The 26,925-nt window shown below is 38.1% G+C and overlaps 1 protein-coding gene across 1 annotated transcript in view; it reads right to left on the bottom strand.

Moving 5' to 3' along the window:
* The window catches only part of PLPP4 (phospholipid phosphatase 4), a 60,244-nt gene that overhangs the window by 4,358 nt on the left and 28,961 nt on the right, over positions 1-26,925 (bottom strand). Inside the window, exon 6 of the mRNA XM_068399336.1 lies at positions 1,308-1,478. Within this exon, the coding sequence (XP_068255437.1) occupies positions 1,308-1,478 (171 nt within the window). The remainder of the gene's footprint in view (positions 1-1,307; positions 1,479-26,925) is intronic.

Genomic DNA, 26,925 nt, shown 5'->3' with positions numbered 1-26,925 from the left:
TGGTGATTAAGCACCTATGGACGAACATGATACTGCACGAACACAAAAAACAGAGCAAGAAAAAGCATGGATGAGTCTTGCTCTGGTGTGCTGACTGCTGTATGAGATAAGAAAGAGCTCAGTGGGACAGAGGTATGCTGTGCTCAATTGAAACTATGTAGAGGAACCAACAGAATGATATGTCTCAGAAAACAGGTAAACAATATGTAACCAATATGAACCAGATAACTGAAAGGTTCAGTTATAACCTTGAGGGGACTATAATTTGCAAGGCCAGCAGTACTGTACCAGCAATACCACATAAAGCCAAGATGACCTACATAACAGTATCAGAAATAGGGGGATAAATGGGGAAAAAGTAATTACAGGCTGCTTTACTTCAGAGGAAACATAAGTAAAGAAAGGCAGGTACGAAGCAGCAAAAAAGAGAATCAAGAAATGGTAAAAGGAATAATAGATGGTAGGATTTTCTGGCAGGGAAAGTGTAGATGCTGACAGACAGTAGGAAGCTGACCTTTGGATGCTGGAGGGAAGCCATGCGGACAACCCGCCAGATTCTACACCAGGTCCATGTCTGAAAGACTCAGTGTGGGAGGATAAAGCGTGATATAATTCTGACTTAACAGAATGAAGTCACAGAATTGTAACTTAGTAATATATGTGTCATTAATAAATAGTATAGCCTACTATATCAGGTACACCTCATACCTGAATTTTAAAGGACTCTGATACAGTCTCCCTGTGGCAGACGCAGCCGGTCTGACTGGTGCTACAGTCCAGAAGTGCCTACCATGAGGGAAGAGAGGATGCTGCAGCATCGCCCTGCAGCTATGAGGGTCAGTGCTAGTTAGTTCAACCTCACTAAGAAACCTCCCAAAAGGTATCTGCTTTAGTTGCATTGTATTATAATAATGCCTCCTTTATATGACAATGCTTACATAATATGGATGATCCAAAGTTTCCAGTAGAAACAAGAAGATGTAGTACTTCTGGTCCTTAAGTAGGACTTGACTTTGGAAAGCGTGGAATTGATGGCCATGTACACCAGTGCCATGACTGCTATGGCACTGATGTACATTTGTAAAAAATGATGATACATAAAAGTACAGAATGGTAAAGGGCCTCTGCAGTATTTTCAGACATTGAAAACCTCAGCAGCAATCCAGAAGCAAGGAAAATCTATAGCATACTATGGTGTTTTAACGTATGTGAATTAATGAAAAAAAAAAAAAAAAAAAGCAAAAGCAAATAAATACAAGGCTAATTAAAAAAAAAAAAGTAGGAAAAAAGATACCTCCATGGCTCACCTTGCCAGTGATGTTTGTAATCACACATACGTGACAGGGCAATCATCATGGCACAGTAGAGTGGGAGAATTGCTGCACAAAGCCGCCAGCTCTTCCCCCGGCCATTCTCCGTGAAGCAGTGTAACTTTCCAGCTAAATAGAAGGTGGTAAAGCCAAGGCCTGAAAATGCAACTGATAAAGAAAAACACATAATTACAGTATTTTGCCATTAACACTGTACAACACTATCCCTTAAGATCCTTTAAGATCTGACAGCAGGATCCCACTGTAGAGAGGTCTTGGACTTTCTAGGGCAATATTAGGAGCTACGGTAAGTTGAGAAGACCCAGCTGCAAAAAATTGAGGGTGTTTCATAATTTGAATGGTGATTCCTATGTAATCATATAAATGATGCTGTTATAACTCAGTATTTTAAAGGGATGTAGCAAATTGCCTAAGGTAGAGAGGTTCTTTGTTTTGGGTTTGTTTTTTAATACAGCAATCATGATCTTACAAATTTTAAAAAAAACACAGTACTTTGGGGACTGAATGGGAAAAGGCAGTCTCCCACAAGATCCATGACATATGTACGTTCTCCACAGCGGTGGTGTTATCTATGTAGCAATGCAAGCAATCAGACAAGTAAACACTACAAAGCAAATCCACTTCCTTCTCATAGATACTCGGCTTTCATGTGATCTGACAGGTCTGCAAATACTGTTGTACCTCTTGACATTCAGCTATCCAATAGCAATTTAATTTTTCTTCCTTTAGCAATTTACCTTTTTCCTCTGGGGGAGACATCAGCTTTAGAAAGAATCCCTGATTTTATTTGCACATTAAATTAAACATTTACGCGAATTTTTAACTTGAGTCACAAAAGCTCCTTCATGCTTAACCTTCAGCATGTCTTTCCTGATTTTAGATCTATTCTAAAAAGTTAAGGTTCAAAGCAGAACAGAATTCAGTCAGTTTGTACTGCAATTGAATTACATTTGAATGAGATTTTTAGGTTCCATTAACCTGTTTCTATAGAACATGCTCAACTGGCAGTAACAACAGAACTCAGGCACCAAGTGTCTGTACTGAACTTCCTTCCTGGTGCAGCTGTCCAGCTTCCAGAGAGATGCTAGATGGACTTTTTTTTTTTAAATATGTATTTTTAATTTTTTTTAAAAACTTTTTCTTCTGCTGTAGGAAAATTAGTGCTGCAGCTGAACAGGTAGCTCCGTGAAACACATCTTCTATTTTCTCCACAAATGTCATACTCAGTTTTGCTCCTGACTGCACAGTTCAAAATAGAATATAACCATGTAAAGCAAAGATAACAAAACTATAAATATTTATCCAAACACTTGAAATCCTTTTTCTGACTACTGTTCTAATTCTGCTATCAGTGAATTTAAAGGTAAAATCACCATGAGTGCTGGGTCAGACATGATTCTTTTTTCTAATCTCCTGCTAAAGCTTTTCAAAAGCCCTTTTTCTCATGTTCCCAAACGCTACTTGTGGCAAAGTAATTACTTTGTGTTCTGCTGATAAATCTATGGGATGGTCAATTTTAGCTGACAGTACAATGGAGTAGTTTCATAAGTTTATACTACACAGCTGTTGGAATGCAATTACTGAAGATTTGCATTTCACCTTCAAACAGAAATAAATCATTAAACTGGATGTGGCGGAGCAAGACAGACTGCTGATTAGTCATTTAACCAGTATACTAAATATATTGTTTCCTAGAAGCTTTTTCAACCAGTGCCGATTCTGTACTCGTCAGAAAACAGTGGGAGGCAAACTTTAAAATATAACAAACAACCGTGAGTAAATAAAAGATTTCTTTCAGACTGGGTTACCTTCTTGTCTACAGACCTTTGAGAGTCATATAAACTTGCTTTGCCTTTCAGACTACCTATTGGACAAGAAGAAATCATTTCTTCTGACATTTCTATGTCATGGTATTCTTGAAATGAATGTATTTTCCTAAGAGTAGCATGTCTTACACAGAAACAGGCTGTGAGATGCATAGTCAGAGCACAAGGCTATAGCCACCATGGGGAAAGAAGAAAAAAAAAAAAAAATCAATCTATGATCCTGACAACATATCTCAGAAAACTGGAGTAATTTCCCCCCTTTTCAAACATCATCTCCAACTCAGTATCCAGTGTAGACTGACACACTTAAAAACAAACACTTCTTCTTTCCAGTGTAGATTTTCTCTTGTGCCTCTCACATTTGCTAGATTAGCCACTGGAATATGAGAAAAGACAACACTGAGCTCTTTTGCACTCTACAACAGGAGTTGCACTGGATAATTTTTGTGGCATTGTCTTTCATAGCAAAGACCTGCAGCTCTTTATAGGTTTTTTTTGATCGCTAAAAACACACATTCGCATCTGCGTGAGCAGACATAGGGCTGTTCATTCTGCAGACCTTTGGAACTAGAAACATGTATAAACTTACCTGAGACTGCAAGGACAGCACTTGTCTGCATCACTCCATCTTCCAGTTGAGTAACTGCAGTGAGCAAAACTAAATCTGTCTTGGATATTCGATATCAAGTGCAATCCTGGAATGAATACTTTCAAATACTTCCTTGCAAAAATTAGTTTTATTTTCATATTTCCATTTTCCATCCCAGGTTATTATTTTCTAGATCTTTAGAAGAAGATGAACTGAAATCTGAAGACAGTATTTCCAGACAGAAGTATCAAGTGCTTTGTTGCTTCATTTTCAGGCAATCTACAATGCCTGGCAATTTAAGGGAAATATTGCCCAAACCGCAGTGTAGCTGATCAGTTCACACAGACTTCTATTCAGAATTACTAGCATTTGTCAGGCAATTCAAATGTGTGGTGGACAGCAGAAGCAGGTTTAGTTAAATGGGCTTTAGAGCAAACCTCGTGATATTTTAAAAAAAATATTTCCCTGGAACTTGCGTTTTTCAGGATCTGCCACATTTCCACAAGGAAGAGCTCGTGAATGAATATGGAAGTTCAGCAGGATCTGTACTTGCACTAGACACAATGGCAAATTTTGCCTTAGATGGTTGATGTGTTCCTCTAAACTAAAGGTGAGGAAGAGACTCACAAACACTCCTCCAGGGGAACTTACACCTAATATAAGATGGAAAAGTAATATAATGATGCACCAGCTTGTGGCTATGAAACTAATATTCTGCAGAGCAGTTTTACATTGCAGATTTGTAAGACTGACTTCCCTTACCCTGGAGCATACACATTCAGAAAGATCTGCTTGACCCAACAGCCCCAGTGTGTGCAGAGTCAGCAGCAAAGAACGTGGAATTAACAGCGAAACACTCTGGGATGTGGGAGTATCCATTATAAAGGTGACTATATATTCCAAGACAAATCAATTGCTGTCCAGTCCATGTAGGCAACTTTGCTTGATGACTGTATTTTGAAGACATTGTCAGTCAACAACATTAAGAAAAACAATTCACTCTTCCAGAACCTTGGGCCTATAGGTGATATTTACACTGAAAAATTGGTCAATCAGTAGAATATATTTGAGCACTTTTTTCTGCACCAGCTAGAGTCGATACCTCACTGTATCTCAAAGAAAATGCAAACACACACATGCCCTAACATATTACATACTGCCTAATGTTGTAAGAAAAATTCTCATTCTGCATAAGAAGACAGATTCCAAAGAATCAGCAAAGCAATGCTCCTCATCTACATTAATACCCCTGCTAAGTTGGTTGCTTCCCAGGCCATAAGAAATTAATACTCTGTTTATATAAAGAAGGCAAGAGCAACGTAAAATACCAACCAGCCCTCTTTGGAGACATTGACACAAATGAAAATAAGAAAATCAGTCTGATTTACTTTAAAACAATGTTAACTCAAGATAGATGTTGATGCAAATTCCAGACACAAATATTTAATCGATTTTAAGTGTTGGAAGAGGAGAAAGGAATGAATCAAACACAGTAGAAAGAAATGAGATACTTCAAACAATTGGTGTAGCTGACTCAAATCAAAGTCCTGACACTACAAGTTCTGAACACGGGAAAAACTCTCCTGAGACAAGCCACACGTTCTGTCAGGGCTTGACAAAACGCTCTAGATTTTCTGGACGTACTGAAAGACAGAAAATGGAATATTTGCATTGTAGCAGCTCCAAAAGGTCTCAGCTGAAACAAGGTTACCATTACTCCAAGTGCTGTGCAAACACACAGAGAGGACACTGTCCCACAAGGCTTAGCAACTAAAGACACAAAGGCGAAGGAGGCAAGGTGAAGTGCAGAGAGCGGAGAGGATTTTGCTCAGTCAAGGATGAAACCTGACTCCTGGAGAGCCAGGGTCTGTGCCCTAGCTTGCGGCTTGTGCTGCCTTCACTGTTCTCCCTCTGCCTTCTGAAAGCTGTTATTGAACTGTTCCCTTTAAATAAGGCAGCTATGGTTTCTTAAGAAATTAACAGAGATGAAGGGAATTCTGGAATGAAAAGAGAAAATGTAAGTCCTAAAGGAGTAGGTGCTATGAGCTGACTTGAAATGAGAGGAAAACACATTAAGCAATATTTGATTTGTCCCCTTATTGTTTACGTCCATTTCCTGATCTGCTGATAGCATCAGATAATTGGCTTAGGGCCAACCGGGCTATTTAAACACCAGTAAAAATCCTAGATTTCCAAATCTTTGTACGTTTCTGAACAGATTCTGAAGGGAGTTGAGATTCATAGTGCATGTTACTCATGTTTTGAGTTTCTTTAAAGGAATCACTGGAATTCACATGTATTATGTGTCTGCTCTACTTACATGGTTTTATTTCAAACTATTATCTACAAAGAATCTTTAACAATGCATATGCACTCTCCAGATAATATTAATGGTACCTAGATAGTCTCTCAGTCATGAATAAACATTAGTTTGTCAAAAACTAAATCAATTTCCGTTCCTTTTTATACCTGTTCTAATTGTTTCACTTTTCCATAATGTAGACCTACTGGTTATGCAGACCTGCCAGTCAAAGGTGTCTAACTTTGACTATAAACCATTCAGAGACCATACTGTAAGTTCTGCCATACGATCCAAGCCAGCAGGGAGGTAGAGAGGAAGGACGCTGTCTCTCTCTGCTCACCAAAATGAATTCCCTATTCCCATCCTCAGAACGAGGCTTTGGAATACCAGTTACACATGGGATCGATCAGCTTGAAGTCACCACTTTAAGTCAGTCAAGTTCACAAAGCGTACTGGGGTTTTTCTCTGCAGATAACACTGCTTATTTTGCTTGCTGAATAAGGACTGTTCAAAAGTTCAGAGTTGGCAGCCAGAGGGGACCAGCTGATCTTTTCATCTGACCTCCTATATATCACACAATTAAGTATGATCCAGTTATCACCAGAATGTGAGTTCAGATCAAGTACAGTTTTCAGATAAATAATCTAAAGATAGAGGAGGAGAATTATCTAAGATGCAAGAGGACTTGCAATACCAACCACCTGGTGAAGTTCTTACTGGCAAAACCACGACCAAATTGCAAACCACCCTCGCCATGGGTCATCTTCATTTGAGGACCTGATTCAGTAAGACACTTACAATAGGAAGAGAAATACAAACACTGCTACGCAGACAAAAAAAAAAAATCAGTAAGGCTCTCCAACAGCCTTCCTACAAGAGGTATTGCTCCCACTTCACAATAATCAAGTACATGCAGAACTGATGTAAACACTCTGTTACAAGCACCTATTGAGGCAGAAGAGAAAGGAAGCATTTGAGTGTGTCCATTTACCATCACAGCAATGACATGAGAAAAATAACTTCACAGAAAAAAAAACACAAAACCTGGCATGCCTTCTGCCCAAGGAATTCACGTTCCAAGCCCTCATCCTGCAATTGGATCCAAGGGTGCAGAACCTTGCCACCATGGGAAACCTCGAAGGGGATAATGGCATTCTGTAAAGGTGCCAGGTCTGAGCCTTGCAGGTCTGATGAATGAGTGTAGAAAATGGAAGAGCCAAAACAAATACAATTGAATAGATTTTGAGAACTAACTGAATAGCTGTAGACTTCTATGTGAAGGCAAGAAAGTGTTGTTTTGACCTTTATATCCTAATGGTTTAGGAATCACTAACTTGAGAGTGCCTTTCACCTTGTTTTGTGTAGGTGGGGTATCTGGAACTGCTATTGGAAGGCAGATTTTAAAACTATATCATAATGCTACTTGAAGTATGTCAAAAACCAGCTTCCTCTTGGGCACTATCATCATTGGACTAAATAAAACTATATTAGACTCAATCTTTCAGTCTGTTTCTAGCACTTTCTTTAAAAAAAAAAAAAGTTCACAGAAGAAATAAAGAGGATGATAGCATCTGGAGATACTGCAGACCCCATTCTGACATCTGATTCTCTCCAGACAGGGGATCTAGGTGAGTTTAAAAACCTATCCGTACAGACCAAACCGAATACCAAGTTGAAATGCATAAAGCGAGAAACTGTGGACAAGAATCTGATCTAAAGCACCTCAAATAAATCATTCATTAAAAATGTAATTGTTTTTGTGGGTGTTTTCTGAGAGTTAAACTACCCCATGAGGATCTTCAGCTTCCCAAGTTTTAATGGATGATGTGCTAAGCAAGCAGCACGTCTTCTTTACACTAAGCAGTTTTTGAGCTGAAGAAAAAATCCTAAACTTATTTAAGGGGCAACAAATTATGAAACTGCAAAACAACCATTGAAATGGCCTATGTAACAATCAGAGAAAATGATCCATCTCTTTGTCTGTAATGCTTTATACTTGCAGTGCTTACTGTATATTTTCCAAATGCAAACACATACTATTGATCACTGGAATTGCACAGCAGCCTATTGCAATTTTAGCTGGGGCTACTGGTGAATGTTTTGAGTTTCACACTGTTCAAAGACTGAAATATTTATCTTTCCTGAAGGAAAAAGTATGATACCAAATGGTTGCATAAATTTTAATGCTGAAATTCAATTCAAAGAGGATTTTATAGAAGTACAATTCCCAGAGAACGTTTTGAGATTATCACAGGCAAAATATTTTTTTTTTCAAGTGGGACAGTAAATCACCTTCCCTTTGTCTTAGCTTCATTAATTTCTTTTCACAAAGAAAGACAATTCAGCAGAAGCAACATGAAAAGCACATCACAAAATACAAATGTATGCAGGGATTTGGGAAACAAAAAGGAGATATTGGAGACGGAGACCTGTTAGAACAAAAATAGACCTATATTATCCAAAAAGCAAGTAACTAGAGTATTAGTCATTAGGTTGTTTTTGCAGGAGTGTCACAGTGAATTCTCTTGAACCTTTTTTGGTTTTTTTTTCCTGACATATTTTATTTTCCTGCACCTTTCAAGATACCTCTCTAAAGTGGTCTCAGGGTGCACCTCATTGCTACCAAAAAACGAGAACTAAGTTCTGATTTGTTCAGTTAATGATGCCATTTACAAAAAGTCCTAAAAGTGAACCTGTTCCATAGCCTGCTTTGCCATTTCTGTTGACAGAAACCTTGAAGAAATCTCCTTTCTCTGAGAACGCAGTAAAGACAAGCCTAAAAGGGTTCAGATTCTGGAATTACTTTGAAGTGAAGGGGTCAGCACTCATGCGCTATTCAAAGCAGCCTTAGCATTAATATAAGCTACAAGAGACTGTCTTGTAAACTCAGCCCTAATCATACAACTGTATCACACTAGAAAGACATCTTTCTTTGCAAGGTATGTTTTTTACTCTTTACTCACTGCCAAGACCTTCATGCTTCTCAATTACACTGGGTGAAATTAGGTCCAAATAATGAACTTGTATCAGATTTAAACCCAGGACAGAATGACATCAGCATGCAACTGGTCCTTGAACATACCCATGATGGTGCTGCTCTAGCGTGGTCCGTGGCTAATGCACTCTTCTCCTTAGAGGCATCAGGAATACCAAGTGTTGACTGAATATTTTTTGTTAGATCAGATGTGCATCCCTCCAAGAAATAAAGTCCTAATACTATACTTCTAATTTCTTGAGAAAAAAAATTTAAAACTGAGATAAGAGTTGCCAGGTTAATTCAAATAGGTCAGGACTGATTAAACAGCTGCTACCCTGTCAGTTATCAATAACGAGAGAATAAATTTCTCTTTCTGCTAGACCTTAGCATAAATACAGTATCTAGCCACAAGCTTTAGCTCATCAGCTCTCCAACTCTAATACAAATTATTGTCACTGGGGTATTTATGAGGTAACTAACTACAAGTAATCCCTGTCAAGAGCAATTTTTTCTTTCTAGTTCAACATTGGAATATACCGAGTCCCATACACTGGATCAGGCAACTTCTTGCTTCCTGCTTTGCCATACATATACCATCGGTACTATCCTTGATAACGGATCACATACTGCTCAACTACTTGTCCTTCCATTCACCATGCCAGGTATTTGTATCAATCTTTCAGGGATGTGCATTTAATTTAAAATTTGTTTGAAGCAAATTGGCACAGGCATACAGATTAGAATGCAAAATACAGTTAAAAGACATGTTGAAGAGCACCTTAATGGACAGAAACTTTTTACAGTGGAGTATCAGAATGCTTCCGTCAAGCACACAATCCAGCATGGTAGGTAGGGTCAAGGAGTTTGCTGGGTTATACCAGTGTTAGTACTGCCTGCAAATAATCCCCCTAAACACTTCAAAAAGAAACTAGGGAAACCCCAAGACTATGCACAGCCAGAGCTGTAAGGGTTATATAGAAGAGCTCTGCTTCTCTTTTCATGCTGCCAGACCCAGCAGGAATAGGAAAATGTTTTTTATTCCTGCTACACTGCAAAGTGCAAAGCAATGAAGCCTGATCTATCTACTGTTCACAAGAAGAACTCATCATTGGAGGTTTCATGTAAAGAAGAAAAGTTTTGGGGGGGAAAAAAAAAGAGGCAAGCGATCTGACGACTTCTTCAACCACACTTTAAGTAGCAAAGTGAACCAGGACACCGAGAGGAGAACAGCTGCACAGTTACATTATATGGTCACTGAATTCAATGCTGGGCTCCAAACTTGTAAATAACTCTCCTAGAGAAACTTCTAAATAACTCTCCTGAGAGAAACAGGGACTGGAAAGTGGGTGTCTTCATTTCCAATTCAGCCTAGATCCTCTGAAGACAGCAAAAATAAAAGTTGCTGTCCATTCCGGAGTACACACTAGAACTGGGATTAATATCTTTAATCATGCATGGAAAAGGAGAAAATACATTACCATATACTACCATTAAAAAAAAAAGTTACTGTGTAAAATGCTACAGTGTAAAAGACAATGCATAGAGAATGTTTGCTAGGTAAATAAATACCAATGAGGAACCACTGTTTTACACTGATATGATTTCATGTATTAAAAACCCACATTTATTTTAAATTCAGGAAAACTAGAAAGTGTTTTGGAGGTATGCTTGAGACACATACATAATCTGAACCTCAAACAGACTAGCAGGATCTGATTTATTATTAGAGCTGGAAAACTAAACTTTAAAGAGCTCATTTCACAAGCCCCTCATGAATTCAAACAGCCTTTGTTATTGAGTACTGAGAGGTAAATATGTCAGAGAAGAGGTAAAAGCATTAAACACAACCAGTCCTCAGTATACTTACAGTTTGAATTAAGAAGCCAATAAACCCCACAGGAGATTTTTTTTTTCCTTGCATATCTAAGAAATCCATTCCTTATTTCCCTGGATTCTTCTTTAAAAGGATGAAATATTTCAGAGAGACATGGACATACAGCTGTTAATTAAGAGGTTTATCTTGAAAATAGCGGAGTAACAGCAATTACTGCCAAAAACCTGTGGCTTGTAGCTCATCTGTTACTTAAAATGTTCACTTTCAACTGAAGGAAATATGATTATCCTCCATAAAATTGCTAGCTAAAGATAATTAGTTCAAATTTAGATACCCAACTATAATTACATGTGCTGCAGTAATATTTTATATAAATTATCACAGGATAGCAAACAATTCTATTGAAATTCAATAATTTCTTCACTCTGAAGCACATAAATCATTTTAATTTTTCAAACAAATGAATGGCTTTTAAAATGTAAAACTCTCTTCATTTTTACAACTGACTAATTTCAATTACCTAGTGAAAAAGTAGAGGAGGAGCTATCTGTGCTTTCACTCTAAAGACATAATATTTTCCAGTCTCCTTTTTTTTTTCTTTTTAGTGAAAAAGCAAGACACATCACAAATCCTACATTCATTTGCTTCATCAGGCAAATCTGGTGCAAGCATGAACTGCATAATTAGCTTTGATATCATCAGAGAAGGCAACTCCTTGGCGGTAATACAATGGTAATGCACTATACAGTGACAAACAACACTGAGTGGAACAGTTAATTGTGGAGATAAAGAGAAAATAAAAAGTTAACCAATTAGACAGTCAACAGCAAAGGTGCTATTTAAGAGCTGTTGTAGTAGTCCTTACTTGTCTAAGATGACACCTCACACCAGGGAGACTCCTAGTCTGACTGTCAGAGACTTTATAACTGTTTTAGAGAAGGAAAAAACCCAAGAGATTTCTCTCTCCTTCCCCCCAAACCAAGGAGTAGACTGGACAGAAAACTAATGTAGGAGTAATCCTTGAGAACGCTTTCTGCCCAAATAAGCAGCGTTGAGCTAGGAGGAACGGAACACATCCAAACAAAGGCAGACACCGGTATGTGAACCAGTTATCGAGACTATAATTGCTAGAGATAAACAGGCATTTCCAAAGTATGCCAGATAACATTTTTTTGGTAACAGAATCACGGCCAGACCCATGAATAGGCACATCCAAATTATACTCCTGCTCCTCATATTTAACTCCTAACCCATTACCTACCCTACTGCAAGAGGCATTCTCTGGATACAGTGATACTCTCCTTTTCATTCAGACTCTAGCCTCCTTGCCATACTAAACAATACCAGAAAGTGATATACTAGTCTATTGCTTGATAACCCTTGCCTTTAGACTTTTTTGTTATTTACAGTAACTAGTAGTTCCATTTTTCTAGACAGGATCTTGCTGTGTTCACCCACACAAACTTACTGATTTCAAGGAAGTAACAAAGGAAGACAGCCAGAGCAGAGAAGATGGAGAATAGAATAGAATAGAATAGTTTCAGTTGGAATGGGCCTACAATGAGCATCTAGTCCAACTGCCTGACCACTGCATGGCTGACCAAAAGTTAAAGCATGCTATTAAGGGCACTGTCCAAATGCCCTGTCCAACAGGCTTGGGGCAACAACCACCTCTCTAGTAAGCCTGTTCCAGGTTTGACCACCCTCTCAGTAAAGAAATGCTTCCCAATGTCCAGTCTAAACCTCCCCCGGCACAGCTTTGAACAATTCCCATGCATCCTATCACTGGATACCAGGAGAAGAGATCAGCCAAGAACACAGGCTAATACAATGAAGAATAAAATGGCTTATCATGTGACAGAGAACTTCTTGCATCACTGAGCACCCCTCACCAGTTCAAATCTTATTTAGTCCTGTCTGTGGAAATGCTATTCTATCAAAAACATCTGGTCAATCAGTCTGATTTCTATTCTCTGATTAATTCCCTCAGTAAAATCATCCAAAGATGTTTCCTTCCTCCCTCCTCTTCCACAAGATGATTTTTTTAAAAAGACCTCCTATGCTATTATTCACTGGCAGGTTCATCCATGAGTCCAATCTACATTGCCTTCCAACATGATCAGAAACTTCCAATATAATCATTTTTGAAAAGTTTCTGATTGTTTAAAGAGAATGCAGGAACCCCAGACAGAGAGACTTCTAAAACCATTGTCTTAGTTCAGACTGAAACAAGCAAAAACTAAAAGTCTCGAGAGAAAATCACCAGGGAAAACAGTTGATTGTAACAAAGCAGTATTAGTTCTAAAAACATTTTGCATAAACTTTTTTGTCTAGGTTTTGTTAGTTAAAACACTGACTTAATTATTTGCTCAGTCCTCTGCAGAAGGGAGGGAAAAAAAATTACCTACTTCTCTGTAATAGCTGGTGCTTTCTATGTAGAACTGACAGTAATAGCAAAATCCAAGTGAGGCTTTCTGCAGATGTTCTGTACTTTTCTCTTTCTGGCATAAATAATATGCTTGATTTCCTGCTTTTATCTCAGAGCTTTTATCTCAAGAGACTTTTAATATCCCCTTGTTTTCAAGAGACCTAAATTAATGTTTTCAGAAGTCTTTATGACTGAGATTTCTGCAATTTCATAAATCAGTCAGCCACCTCTAAAGAAAGGTGCCTAGCATTTTAACGTTATAATTCAATTTCAAGGTTTTTATTGATTTATTTTTCTTTTGCTTACAGCAGAATTGTAGTTGATACTCTTGTTTTTATTGAAATAATTCTGGATTGACTCAGGGTTATCTGTATTACAAGAACATGTACTTATGTGAGTCAGCTCTATCACTCTTGCTGCTCAAAAGGGGTTTGAGTCAACCAGTATCATTTGGAGACTGATCACAACTAGCTCTTGTAGAGTGGAAAACACACACCTCAACTCATGAAGGTGACCACCCTGTGGACAGATTTGAAGTCCCCATCGAAACAGAATGGTTGGTTTTACTTCCAAGTAGCTCTAGGCTAGGCAGAACGCTCTCATACATATTCTGATTTATTCTTATCGTGGACTCCACGGCCACACAGAGCTACAAGAGGGGACTGTCATAACACTGTCTTCAACAGCGTACGCCGGATCAGAATGAAAATGCTGCCACAGAAAGTCTTACCCTTAGTCTCTACAGACACAGAAAATTACTCTGTCAAGCTTAAGAGCAAGGACTGGTTCTAGCAGTCATTCCTGATTGAACATGATCAAAATGTTTCACAGCTGATGGGACGGGGGCCGAATTCACACACAAATATCAGCTTCTAGTTCTCAAAACAGGAATTCTGACAATACTTATGAGTCTCTATTTTCCTCTTTGCAGAGGAGGATGAAGGGCTATCCTTCACTAGACCAGGGTTTGACCTGAAATTAGAGGTAGAAGAGAGGAAAGAAACATGTTTATGCAGTGAATACAATGAACATGCAACCAAGCCATGCTTTTGCTTGGGCTGTTTACCTGCTTCTCATATACAGTGCAGTATCCAAGCTTCTCTTACCTTCCAAGTGCTGCCTAAAACAGCCCACTGCTGAGCTTACGTACCTTAAAGAAAACTCCACACTGAAGGATATATTACTAAGGAAGAGCTAACAACACACTTGCTTTAGAAACATCTCTACATTTGGTTTGTTGTTACAAGAAATGCTGCACAAAACCATACTGAATGGATTTCGGAGTGTGATTTCAGCACTATGCTGAAATGGCAATGTCAAGGAATCTCAATATTTGTCAGTGGTGTAATGAGACTTCTTTCTTAATCATGGTCAGAAATTGATGTGCCAGCCTCTTCTGTCTCAGTTGAGTTGATAACCATTCGTTTTCAAATTAGTCTTGAGCTTTCGGACCCATTTTGCTCCAAAGAAGAACTGTCACAGCAGTTCACAGACGAAAATTGATCTATAGATCTTCAGTGTAACTCAAAGTCCTTTTAACTGAAAAGGTCAGTCAGAAGAACAATGGTCTTAGCTTTACATACAGGTGAAGTCTACAATACCACAACCAAGTCTTCTGCAGGCTGTGAAATCAAGCATATACTTTAACCTTAGCTTATTAATTTTACCTGAAAAGTTAGTTAGGCAAGAGAAAAAGGGAGAATTAGACTGGAAGGTAATTAAGCTTCTTCCTTTCACAGATGACAGCAAATTGAACAGCTATAATAACCGAGAAGCAGCAATAGCTGATGGGAAAACTGGTTTATCCAAGCTAAGCTCAGAGATTTACTCATATTCCAGCTCGCTTCTTTAACTTTGGCTCTCTAGCACTTGAGGAAGAATGATGTTGACTCAGAGTCATTCATTCTGTTCCTCAGCAGTCAAGATTCCGTGTTTTCACTTACTCGCCTCTGAAGTCTCACTCTGCTCTTGAGTTCCCTGCATGATCTGGTCTTTAGCTTAGGAAAAGCAAAACCAAAGCTGCCTGCCCCCCAGCTTTGGTATCCTATGTGAATCACAAATTACAATAGACTGCAAGTCAGCAAATCACAGTCCTGAGATCAAGAAAGTAACAGGCTCATCTGGTACAATTTCTGATTTTTCATGCAGTCCTTGGTACTGCTAAACAACATGTCACCATGAAGAATCACACTACTTTCAGCTTTATTTCAAGAAGGTCTGCTGAATTTTGCTAGATAGCAAAGAGATACAACACCTCATGCTTCAGTTCTTTTAGTCATTTTAATGAAAAATGATGGGTGCTGGTGAGAAGCATAGAGCTCTTACATGGCTTGGAAGCAGGCCTACTGTTTGCAGAGAAACTGATGGAAAGATAAGGACATGTCCTTTCACCTTAAGATTTGGTATATTCTCAGACAGATAAGTGGTAAGCATTGACAAAGATGAATAGCATACCTGTGTAGCTATGTCTTTTCATAAAGAAAATAGGCAGGTAAATAGCCACCTTGTTTATCCCAATAATATGCATTGTAGCTGCTTGATAAACAGGCATCTGAGCCAGTTTATACTCAAACTCTTGATAGCTTGTGGAAATTAACTGTTGGTTCTTCCTAGAAAGAGGGGAGCACAGACCTTCAGCATTCACCTTCTCTATTCTGGATAAGGGAACTATCTCCTGAGTACTGCCACTAAAGTTGTGTATACTGCCATTCCTGAACAAGATGGGATGGAGTTGGTGATGCACATGGTCATTTCCCCTACTGCCACCTGCATTCAATGACAATCATCAAATGCAAATTATATTTGCTTTCCAGTATAGTCCCTTTCATTCTGCTCTTTAGGAGCCTTACTAAAGAGCAGTCTCAAGAAGCTAACATAAGAACCCCACTACTGGGAAATATGTCAACGCTGGAGGGAAAGGTATGCATATTCCTACTATCTGTAGGATATGGAGGCTGACCTTGCTCACAAAGGAAGAAATAGTAATGTGGCAAAAAAAGTCAGCTGGGATTCCTCTCTCCTTATTTGAAGACAAGGCTGGGGGATCTCTGCAGAATAATTTTTCTCATATATTCTTAAACTTCTTACAACAGATTGAGCAATTCCAGCTGTCATTCTCTGGCTACTTAAAGTAGGAAATTACTATTCAGGACTGGTCTGAAGATGTAATCTCATTTACTACGCCAGCAGAAAAGAGTAACCAATTACTTTTTTCCTATTGCTGTTTGTACATCCTTTCTTTGAGACACTGTTCTTTCTCCCAACAAATAAGCAGAGATGACCTCATACCCAGCACTCTTATAATGTGTATATCCTGCTTTTAATATAAACAGAATCTACAATGTGTAACATGCTCCACTGGCAATGTTTTCTTAAAGCTATATTCAAGTGCACAGTAGGCATTATCCTAATTCCTTGGTCACTGCTCCCACTAACCCTGTTTGCTGATTACTCCTTTGATGTAGTAATGATGGCTATTAATAGATTAGAATTGTCCAAGCAATTCAGTTCTGGCATTGATTTTGATCAGAGCAAGATTATGCCCTGTGTTGGAAATGGACGTTTACCTTAATTTGCAATGAGTTCATACCTGCAAAGGCTCATCCTGAATAATGAAATTGCGAAAAATTGTTCTTCATGATGTTACAACGGGTTACTACTTTGCAAATCTGGCCACTGCTAACGTAACTTACATTAATAGTGTCATATTACTACCTAGGTCTTATTTGTATAAAAAGAGCAAATTATTAAAAATATGCAGTGAAAGGAACTGTTTCCTTTAAAAATATGAATTCCTTATAAAAATGGGGTCAACCAACACCTAAAAGTTGAGTTTTTACCTATAATTTGCCATCTTTTCTATGAAGACTGTGAGGTAAGTCTATGCTATAGCTTGAAAGGCAGAGAAAATAATTTTCTTCTTCACTTCTAAAAGGCCATTAGTGTCTCAAACATGTTGAGACCCCTTCATTCATCAAGGAGGTAATTAAAAAACACATAACGTAACAGTAGCTGTTATTGTCCCTACAACCAAATACTCTGATTACATGCTTCATTTCAGATTTCTGATGAAATTCTCTGATTTCTTCAGCTGTATTCAACAGTAATCGCTACAACCTTCTTTCAGCCAATATAATACAAAGAAGAAAAAAAACCACAAACTACACACAAGAAATAAGAGCTCTTGTACAGCATTATGTTAACATTTACTCTAGAAGCTGTACAAATCAATTTGAGATGTTACCACAAAGTAAATTCTTCAAACCTTGATTTTTCCTTGCAAAAAGGAACCCCTGGAATCAATAAAGATTTCTATTAAAAAAAAAAAAAATCAATGGCACAATTTAGCCAAAAGTCAACTTTTCTAACTAATTTAAGTAATTAAATTCCAGCTACAAAAGTCAAGTCACATAAGTATTTTATTTCTTCTATTGCTAGTACAGCACTTTTACACAGAATTTTTTTTTTATTTTATTCTCATGAATCGATCCATCCCAAGATGAAATTCTAAGTTTAATTATCTCTGCGGCCACTGTGTTATTCAACCGATTTTAATTTTTAATCAGGTTTGTCTTGCAATCAGTTGATGCGAAATCCACTAAGCATCAATTTGGACCTTTCTGTCTGAAATCAATGGCCAACATGAACTTCCTTCAGTTCAACACAGGGAAATGCAAAGTCCTGTTCTAGGGGAAGTAAAGCCAGACTCTTCTCAGCAGTACCCAGCAAAAGGAGAAGAGATGATGGGCACAAATTGAAGTACAGGAAATTGCATTTAAACATAAGAAAAAACATTCCCACCGTGACAGAAAAAAACATAGGTTTCCCTATGAGAAAGGTTGTGGAACCTCCATATTCAGACATGCAAAACTCAATGGGATACCATGCTGAGAAGCCTACTCTCACTGACCCTGCTTTGATGATTTCCAGAAGTACCTTCAACCTAACAATTTTCTGAATCAAACTATAAGCTGATACTAACCAGACTAGCAAGTGATTACTCATTTATTAATAGCAGACATCAAGTTCAAGCTGCATATATGGGTATTCATGACAATCACGGGCTCGATCTGCCACCGACTACTGACACTAAGCAGTATAGGCTCCAAGGAGGTTAAACTCTTGCCAAGCCATTCTATTTTAGTTCAGCTCAAAGGTATCAAAACCAGTTTCATGCAACATCCTCAAACCTACAACAGCAACCTCTTCACTGAAAAACACAGTTTAAATAGTTCTGACCAATTCAGAATTAACACATTTTAAAACAGTCACTAAATAAAGCTGAGACCAAAACTCTGGGAGCTGCAATCTGCTTGCAAATGGTTTGAGTAGAATAAGAGCCTAAAGGGAGTTATATCACAATGAATTAATCATTCCCTCTAAGAAAGCAAACAGAGCCAAGAATTTTGCATTTCATTCACACAGGATTTTTCTGTGTTTCTAAAGAAAATGTTTTGTGTTACTATTATTTACCCATACTTGATTGTACAAGGACTTCATTACTACTGTCACGTCAGCATATAAGATATCTAACTGTCTAGAATTTTTTTTAATACTTAAACAACCTATTTTACTGAACATTTGAAGCAAGTCTGTATTGCATGGTTGCTACTTTTTTCTAAGAAAGCTTCAGGAGATAATCCATGCAGAAATCATTTACCTGGAAGGCAGATCAGAACACAATACTATGGGTTTTGTTGCTGTTGCAAAGCTAGATTTACATCAGAATGGTCTGTTGCTTTCTCTGTATTTCTACCCTTTCTCTGTATGGGATATGGCTGTGGACACTCCTTTAGCAGTTTAATACTAAAAAAAAAAATAGTATATTTTCTTATGACTACCCAATAAACAGTCAACAAATGTGAAAGAGAAGGCAGGTTAAGAGGCCCACACTCTGAGATCACTATGCTATGCTCCCCTTAACCAGAGGAGCAAAAGACCGTTCTGTGGCTGGATCCAATACAGCGATATTTCTGACTGCAAGCTCAGGGGTGTCTACTTCCTCTGCTTTGTTTATCTACTTATTGCTCTGGTAAGTAACATATGAACATAAGCAAATATTTAAGGTCAGATCCAATCAGGGAGTTGACCCAGTTTTCACAACAGGCCAAGACTCACTCATTAAACTATATTAACATAAACACATAATACTTTTGCAGCACCTTCACGCCTGCTGTTGGTGGCCTATCCTCATTTACACATTCTGGGTCAAAAACTCAGTTAAAATGCCACAGGTCAGGTCTTTCCCCCTCTGATTCAGAGCTCTGTACCCCAAAACTTGGTATCACCAACTTGGGAAGACAATCTGGATTCATATTTTTAAACCAAAATCTTCACAGCTAAAAGCTTAGAGAAATTAATTTCAGACAGCAATGGGAACAAGATTTGGATTTCTATGAATTTCTGCTTCTAAAACATGCTGTCCTTGATAGCTATTTGTCCTACCTTTTGTAGTATCCCTCAGTTTCCACCTCGTCATTCCCTGAACTGCCTACTAGTCTTCCTCCGTCATACACACAAAGCATGCTCAACTCCTTCTCCACCTGCAGAAATCTACCCGCAGTCTTGGTAAATGGTGCTTTAAATCAATTATCAGTCAGTATACAAATAGCCTAAAAATACCCAGTAAAGTAGATAGGTGTTCATTCTTACACTGTAACCTGATTTGGTCAAAGACTCCATCCATTCACTGCAAAACTGTAGCATTTCCATAAAGATCCTTCAAAGGATCTTATGTAAATTAGTTTTTGGCAGTAGGAAACTATTTGTAAGTGACAGACACTTTTGTTAAACAAATCAGAAAAAGTAAAACTCTACTGGATATTAAGGCCAGCCTTTCAAAGGTTTCAGACCTAAGGAACGGAAATCACCTTCAGTTCATTTGCTCCACTACTAAAATTGCTGGATTGTAAATGCATCCTGAAATTAATTTCCTTGCTTTGCATTATGGAGTGCCTTACTGGGTTTTCAAAAGACTAGAGTATATATTGTTACAGCACCTATTTTAAAGGGCATCTATTTGTCTTCCAGCACTTGTTCTTCATAGCATATCCCACAAGTGATGCTATCTCACGGGAACCCCACATCTAAGCTTACCCTTACATAGGCAACTTACAGCAGGTACAATTAGAACATGCACTGACGATCACTCTACATCACTTGCCAAAAAATGTATACACAGGCTTTAAAAGAGAGTATCAGTGATACTCCGACAGCTCCTAAAGCATCATCTTGGTCCTTGTATTAGCTGGCAGTCAGCTCTCTTTGCACCAGTCCCACAAATAGTGTAAGAACCAAGGGAGACTCACTTCCACCTACTGCTGCTGATTCCAGCACACCATGCATCCCTCCCTCCTCCTCCTATCTAGCTCTACCCCGTAATTCTTTCAGACATGATCAGATGTTTTCCAATTTTTTTGAAACCTGGAGAGTGCCACAGCGCAGTAGCACAAAGAATTATCCCCTGAACTCCTTATTAGCATACATGGTGAGAAAAGCAAATGTGCTACCAATGATACACATAAGTACAGAAAATGAAGTTAGCATGACAGCAAAAAAGCAAATTATGCAGAAAATTATTGGAATACATAAACTGTAATATTAAACTGTAGCTTAATAGAGGAGAATCATACTGACATGATTAATTCAGAGCAATTCAAAATGAGGCACTAAGCTCAGAAAAGAAATGTCCAATTAGGTGGCTCAAGATTAGATCAGAGACAGGTATTTATCCTAGAGTGAACTCAAACCATATAATAACCAGCCTCATTTTAAGCTGCAGGAAAATCCTACTATGTAAGATGCTTAAAATTAATAAAAGAAAATAATTTTTTTAATTTGTCAGGAATCATCTGTATATAGCAATGTACTGTAAATGATACAAGAAGGCTTTTCCACCCTGTCTATGAATCTATACGTGGACCTGAAAGACAAAGTCTGTTTCCAGACTGAATTCTGTAAGATTTCAGCATACATGGCTTCCAGGCCAAACCTTCAAAAACAGAGAGGCAATAGCAGATATTCCCAAACTTCATATGTAAACTCTCACCATTTTTCGCATATTAAGGGTTGACAAGTTTAACTGAGCTCTACTGTTCAAAATGGGGAAAAAAAAAAAAAAACACTTCCAATATTTGGCAGAACTAATTTATATTTGTGGCATTACCAGGACCATAAAGTGAAAAGAGAATTTGCCCCTTTAGTTCCCCCCCTACTTGCAGCCACCTGACTGGTGATATGGCAACATCACAGCAACCTTACTGGTCATATTCTTTTCTTTTCCTCTGCCTCTCTGTCATGACCACCACTTCCTCTAGCAGCATAATATCAGCTACAGATCTCCTGGAGTTCATTTGTTCCACTTGTAAAACTGATGGATTTGAACATGCATCTTTTGCTGCTTCAATTAATGGAGTAAAAACACAGGAGGTTTTAAAACCAAAGTCAGCATCAGCTGATAAAGCACTAGCATGGTTCAAACACGTCATCGTTCTTTGTGAATGGAAGTTCTAACCAACTGTGATGGGTGACTTGCCGTGCATCTTCTGTCCACCCCAGTATCCTCGCGATAGACACCGGCCAAGGATCTGTAAGACAGTTTACCAGAAACGGACAACAAATAAACTTAGCTTTTTATATTTCCTACTCATGGGAAGTAAAGGTTTAATCTCCTATATAATGGGCATGTTAATCGCTTCAGGTATTTTAAAACACTTCTCTGTGCTTAGGAAAAGAACTGAATTTTCACTGGTATGCAACTGAAATCTGGACTTGTCATCATCTGTTAAAGCTATAATGTATGACTGATTTAGGGACGACAGCTACATCTGATATTGCCACTGTGTGCACCTCTCCCAGAACCCTTTAGAGGTCCCAGGGCATTCTTCTCCCTTCTTCCTTTGCAACAAATGTAAGCTGCACCTCATGAACCCTACGTGCTTTACAGAAACGTGAGCACTCATATGGAAAACATGCTCAGTATTTCTGTCACTTTAATTAAACAGGTACTTGACATATAGTCTTCTATTCACAAGCAGAATCGGTCTTCCTAGTGCATGAAAACACCCTGATGGTTTGTAGGCTGAACACATTCCCTGAAGAAATTTAGATATATTCTCTAAACAAAGGTATTTGCCCAATTATAACAATAGTAATTTAAGAATAAAACAGGGACTAGAAAGCTGACTTTCTCCCTCCAGATACCACGGTCATCATAAAAATTCCAAATTTTGTCACCATAAACTCAGACCTTTCTGTCCACATAAATACTGGACAATCAAATACTCGCTGTTTGTAGCCTATATAAAGAATGCCACATTGTGAAATCTTCCTTGAACTGGCAAAGGCATAAAGCTACTTAAAGTAACAAACAACTGATATTGAAAAGAATCTTTCTGATTTCTTTTACAGTTTTCAATCACTGAATATCTGGTCTACCTGGAATTGCTCCACTGGATCTAAACCTGGTATTGTAAGCATTTTTTCCCATGCATTTTCTCTGCACAATAAGACATTGGGCAATAATTAAATTTAACAAGAGGCTTCTGCATGATGGTAACTTTTCAGCAACAAATATTAATAGTTAGATATTATTGATTTTCAGATAAATAACACTACAGGACTCTAGCTTCATATTTTGTTTGTGGAAAGAGCTTGTCAGCCTGACGCAAATGTCAAAATTACATCAGTGATGAGATAAAAAAGAAGAAATCAATTACAAAAGCTTTCTATCCATTCCATCAGTATAATGATGTATGCCTGCAAATTCAGTGATCTTTTCAGCTACCAGTGGCTTATCCAGTTAACTGTTCTGAGTTCATTCACCATATTTTTCCTCTTATCAATGAGTTTTCATGTGTTGCATTCAGTAAAATACTCTTTATTCATACATTGCATTTTTTCACCAATTGGTATGCTGGGTAATGATTGCACTTATTAATTCCAGACAATAAAAGATTTATACTGATTTCTGCATAATTTGTTCTGTTTGTTTCATTAAATACACTAAATATTCTGTTTGGTTGTTCATGTTCGGCTTTTATCTGTTGCTTGCTGCTGCTGTTTGAATCTTGCTGCAAGGAGAGAAAAAATAGTGAAGGGCCTTGTATCAGTCCATCAGCAGTTGCACTATGTACTTTCCCAGCACTGCAAGGGGTGATCTGAGGAAATAATATATTCTCTCTTCTGCTGCACATCTGAAGGTTGAAATGGGGAAACTATGCCAAAAAAAAAAAAAAAATACAGCAAAGGGCAGTTCCCATCATGCTTCACCAAACACAAAAAAGTTTCTTCAGAAGCTCCCCACAGAGATGGCTGAATTCCTCCATTCCTTACATCTGAAAGTCAGCACTTTCAGATGGTGTAACTGTCTTTTGGATGTTCAGAAACTCCCACTATCCTCAGGGCCACATTTGAGAAAGACTTGCTTATTATTTGGATAACAAGCAGAACAAACTTTGAAGAGTATGGGTGCTTACTCCACATATCTTGAGAGGTTAGGATGCCATGAGGGATCTCCATGGCAGGCTACCTGAAGGCTCTCTGCAAGACAACTCTACGTAAGACACACAGGAAGGACACAGGCAGGAGGAAGAAATGCTGTATTTATGATCTTCATAAACATCATTCTTTCAATGAAGTATGGACATAGAGAAGCTGCATGGTATCTTTACAGGTAGTAGCTTTAAATAGCATAAAATTGTCAATGGATTATAAAACCATGGAAATACTAAATAGGGAAAAATACACCTACATTTTAGAAGCATTTTGGTCAGAATAGTACATATAAACCTGGGACTCGGGAACACCTCTGAGGTAGTGGACCCAGGCAGGAGTCTTGGCTCCCTATCCCCAAATGTTGGTTCCCTCAAACAAGACATACTGGCAGTTCAACTGGAAAAGAGGCAAAATATGCTCCAAACAATCCAGAAGGTCCAGGGACTTCTTTGATCCATGTACTACTGCATGAATTTCAATGGAGTTATTGAACGTTGGGTTGTGCTTGTGTAGATTCTAAACTCAAGCTGCTGTTATAAAAAGTTACCAAGAGGAGTCACCAACTTCAATAGTCTTTCCAGAAAAGAATATCAAAAGACAGAGCTAGGAGACAGAAGCCTTGGATGAGGCATGCCAGCTCAAAGTACATTTTGAGCAGCCACTGCAGGTAGAGTTCTGCTCCTCATTCAGAGAGGGTAGTAACAACAACAGTGTCTTCACATGGGTCAACCTCCTGTTCTGATTTGGTACAAAATGCCTCAATTGTTTCAGGCAACTATAGTTTGCATCTATCTGCAAGTCACTCTTTGGCTTTACAAAACAGTTTGTCCTCCACACATTTTTCTTATTTGTATTAGGTGCACCCCTTGGCACAGGGAGATGAAAGACACGGTAATTTAAGCCAAGAAAATAATCTGTGCTCTAATAAGGAGAACGTACTCTCCCTCAGGACACAAGCTGACTCCCAAAGTGGAAGATAGGTATTTCAAAACATTTTTATTGAGCATGCAAGGTCAGGTCAGGCCATCTGGGGGTGTCAGTACTGTCACTCTTGTACATCCCTGCACTACATTCTTATAGGGTAGCATTCACAGCACCACAGACTTCCTTGTTAAAGGCATGCATGTCTTGCATGGATGAGGTTTTAGATCCTGGTATAACAAAGCTCTTGATTGACAGCCTGTCCAAGGAATGCTATACGAAAAACTGTTTTGAAGATGAAAATGGCTCTTGACTGAAGCTTCTAACCTCTCTTTATGATCTGCCTGGCAGCTTTTACTTGTGATTTATTTTCCTCTTGTGTGCAAGTGAAGTAGAAAATACCAACTCTAGCGAGCTACTTGTAACTATCATTCCAAGAGAGGTCCTATAGTTTATGTGAACTCTCATCCTCCCCACTTACATTTCCTCAGCCATGAAAATAGGAAAAAAAAAACAAAAAACAAAAAACATAAACAGTAACAGAAACAAACCCCTCTTTTTGGTGCTGCTTCACAAATTCCACAACAAACAGAGAACGGATGACAGAAATCTGAAGAACGGAACTCCTTCACTCTACCTAGTAGCAATCTTATGTTGAAGGAAGGCAGAAAGGAGCCAAGAAAAAATCTTGGCCTGAATTCATGGAAGGAAAGTTTGTAATTACCTACATGTTAAGGAGGCATGAAGGACAGCTTTTTAAAACTGAGATAAGAGAATAATTTTTCACAGGGAGTGGGAGGTAGAAGATGTATAGTTCGTACAATACACAAAACAAAATACTGAAAATGTAGAATTACAGACAAATTCCGAAATGTGAATTATTATTTCCTCAACATCCTCATTGTTTCATAAGTCCAGGAAGGCAGTATAATGTTGTTTCTCCCATAATATTTTTTTCTTTTCACCCTTCAATCTAGTGGGGGATGAAGTAACAGCAAGAAACTAAATTTATTATCACAATATAAACTATTCTTGATAAAATAATACTGACAATCCTGGTTATCTAAATAATTTTGCAACACAGAAGGAGCAGAGGTTAGCATGATAAGATTATCAAATTAAAATGGCATCCTTCTCCATTATGACACTAAAATATGTATGGATTTTAAGGTTTCAAAACACACAGTCTTGTCAGAGACTTAGATATTACAACATCAGGCTTCAAACAGCTAAGTCTTCAAGTAGCTGCAGAATTGCCTTACTCTAGCATACCCTTACCAACAGATAAAAGTTACTGCAGATGTATCTCTTCATTCTTATCACATTGTAATAAAATGCTTTGTAGTGGGAAATATAATCAACTCAGCTACATGCTGATATTATATTTATCAGTGTTGCAGAAAGCTATTCTCATCATTTTGTTCTAAATACACTGGCCATCATTCCGCTCCAACTGAATTTTGTGTGAGCTGCAGTAATGTTAACTCAGTGCCTATAAAACCAATACCAGTTAAAAGTAAAACCCCAGTATGCACTCTATGGCTGCCCCACCGGCACAGGGACAAAGCACTTCGCTGTGTGACAAGCAGTCTTGGTAAGAGAATGAGTATGTGTGCCAGAGCTAAGCAGAGCATGCTACACATACAGTGTTTCTAGTCTGTGCAAAAACAAAAGCACACTGGGTGTCTTCTGCAACTCACACTTTGCAGCCTTGGAGTAAACTGTTGTATTTTTGTAAAGGAAAGTGACCAAATGTAACACTTGCTGAGGGCTAATCTGTAAATTCTAGTTCATCAGTGTATACATGCATTATTTTAAGCCTTTGTCATTATGCATTGACAAAATACTTAACCAACAGGACTGCAATTAAGTGCGACAACCAGATCTGAAGACAGACTACAAATAGCAATAAATACCATTTGTTCTAAACACCATACGATATATTCTGCTATTGCCTCTTCAATGTAATCGAAGCTTATAAACAAAATTTAAGACAGCTAAGTTGGTTTCTTGTTTAGGACTATAAGGTTTATAACATATCCACAAACATCTACTACTCCCTTATCTGTTTCTGGGACTCAAACAAGAAAAAGGGAGCAAGATCAGCTCAGAATTTCATTCACCTCATTACCCAACTTGTTTGCAATATATAATTCTGCACAATTAGACAATTTGAAGTTATTACTTTAGAACAAGATCAGAAAAACAAATTCCAGAGATATG

The sequence above is a fragment of the Nyctibius grandis genome, chromosome 4 (genome assembly GCF_013368605.1).
Source record: "Nyctibius grandis isolate bNycGra1 chromosome 4, bNycGra1.pri, whole genome shotgun sequence".
NCBI classification, from domain to species: Eukaryota; Metazoa; Chordata; class Aves; order Nyctibiiformes; family Nyctibiidae; genus Nyctibius; species Nyctibius grandis.
This window is presented reverse-complemented; position numbering and strand designations above follow the sequence as displayed.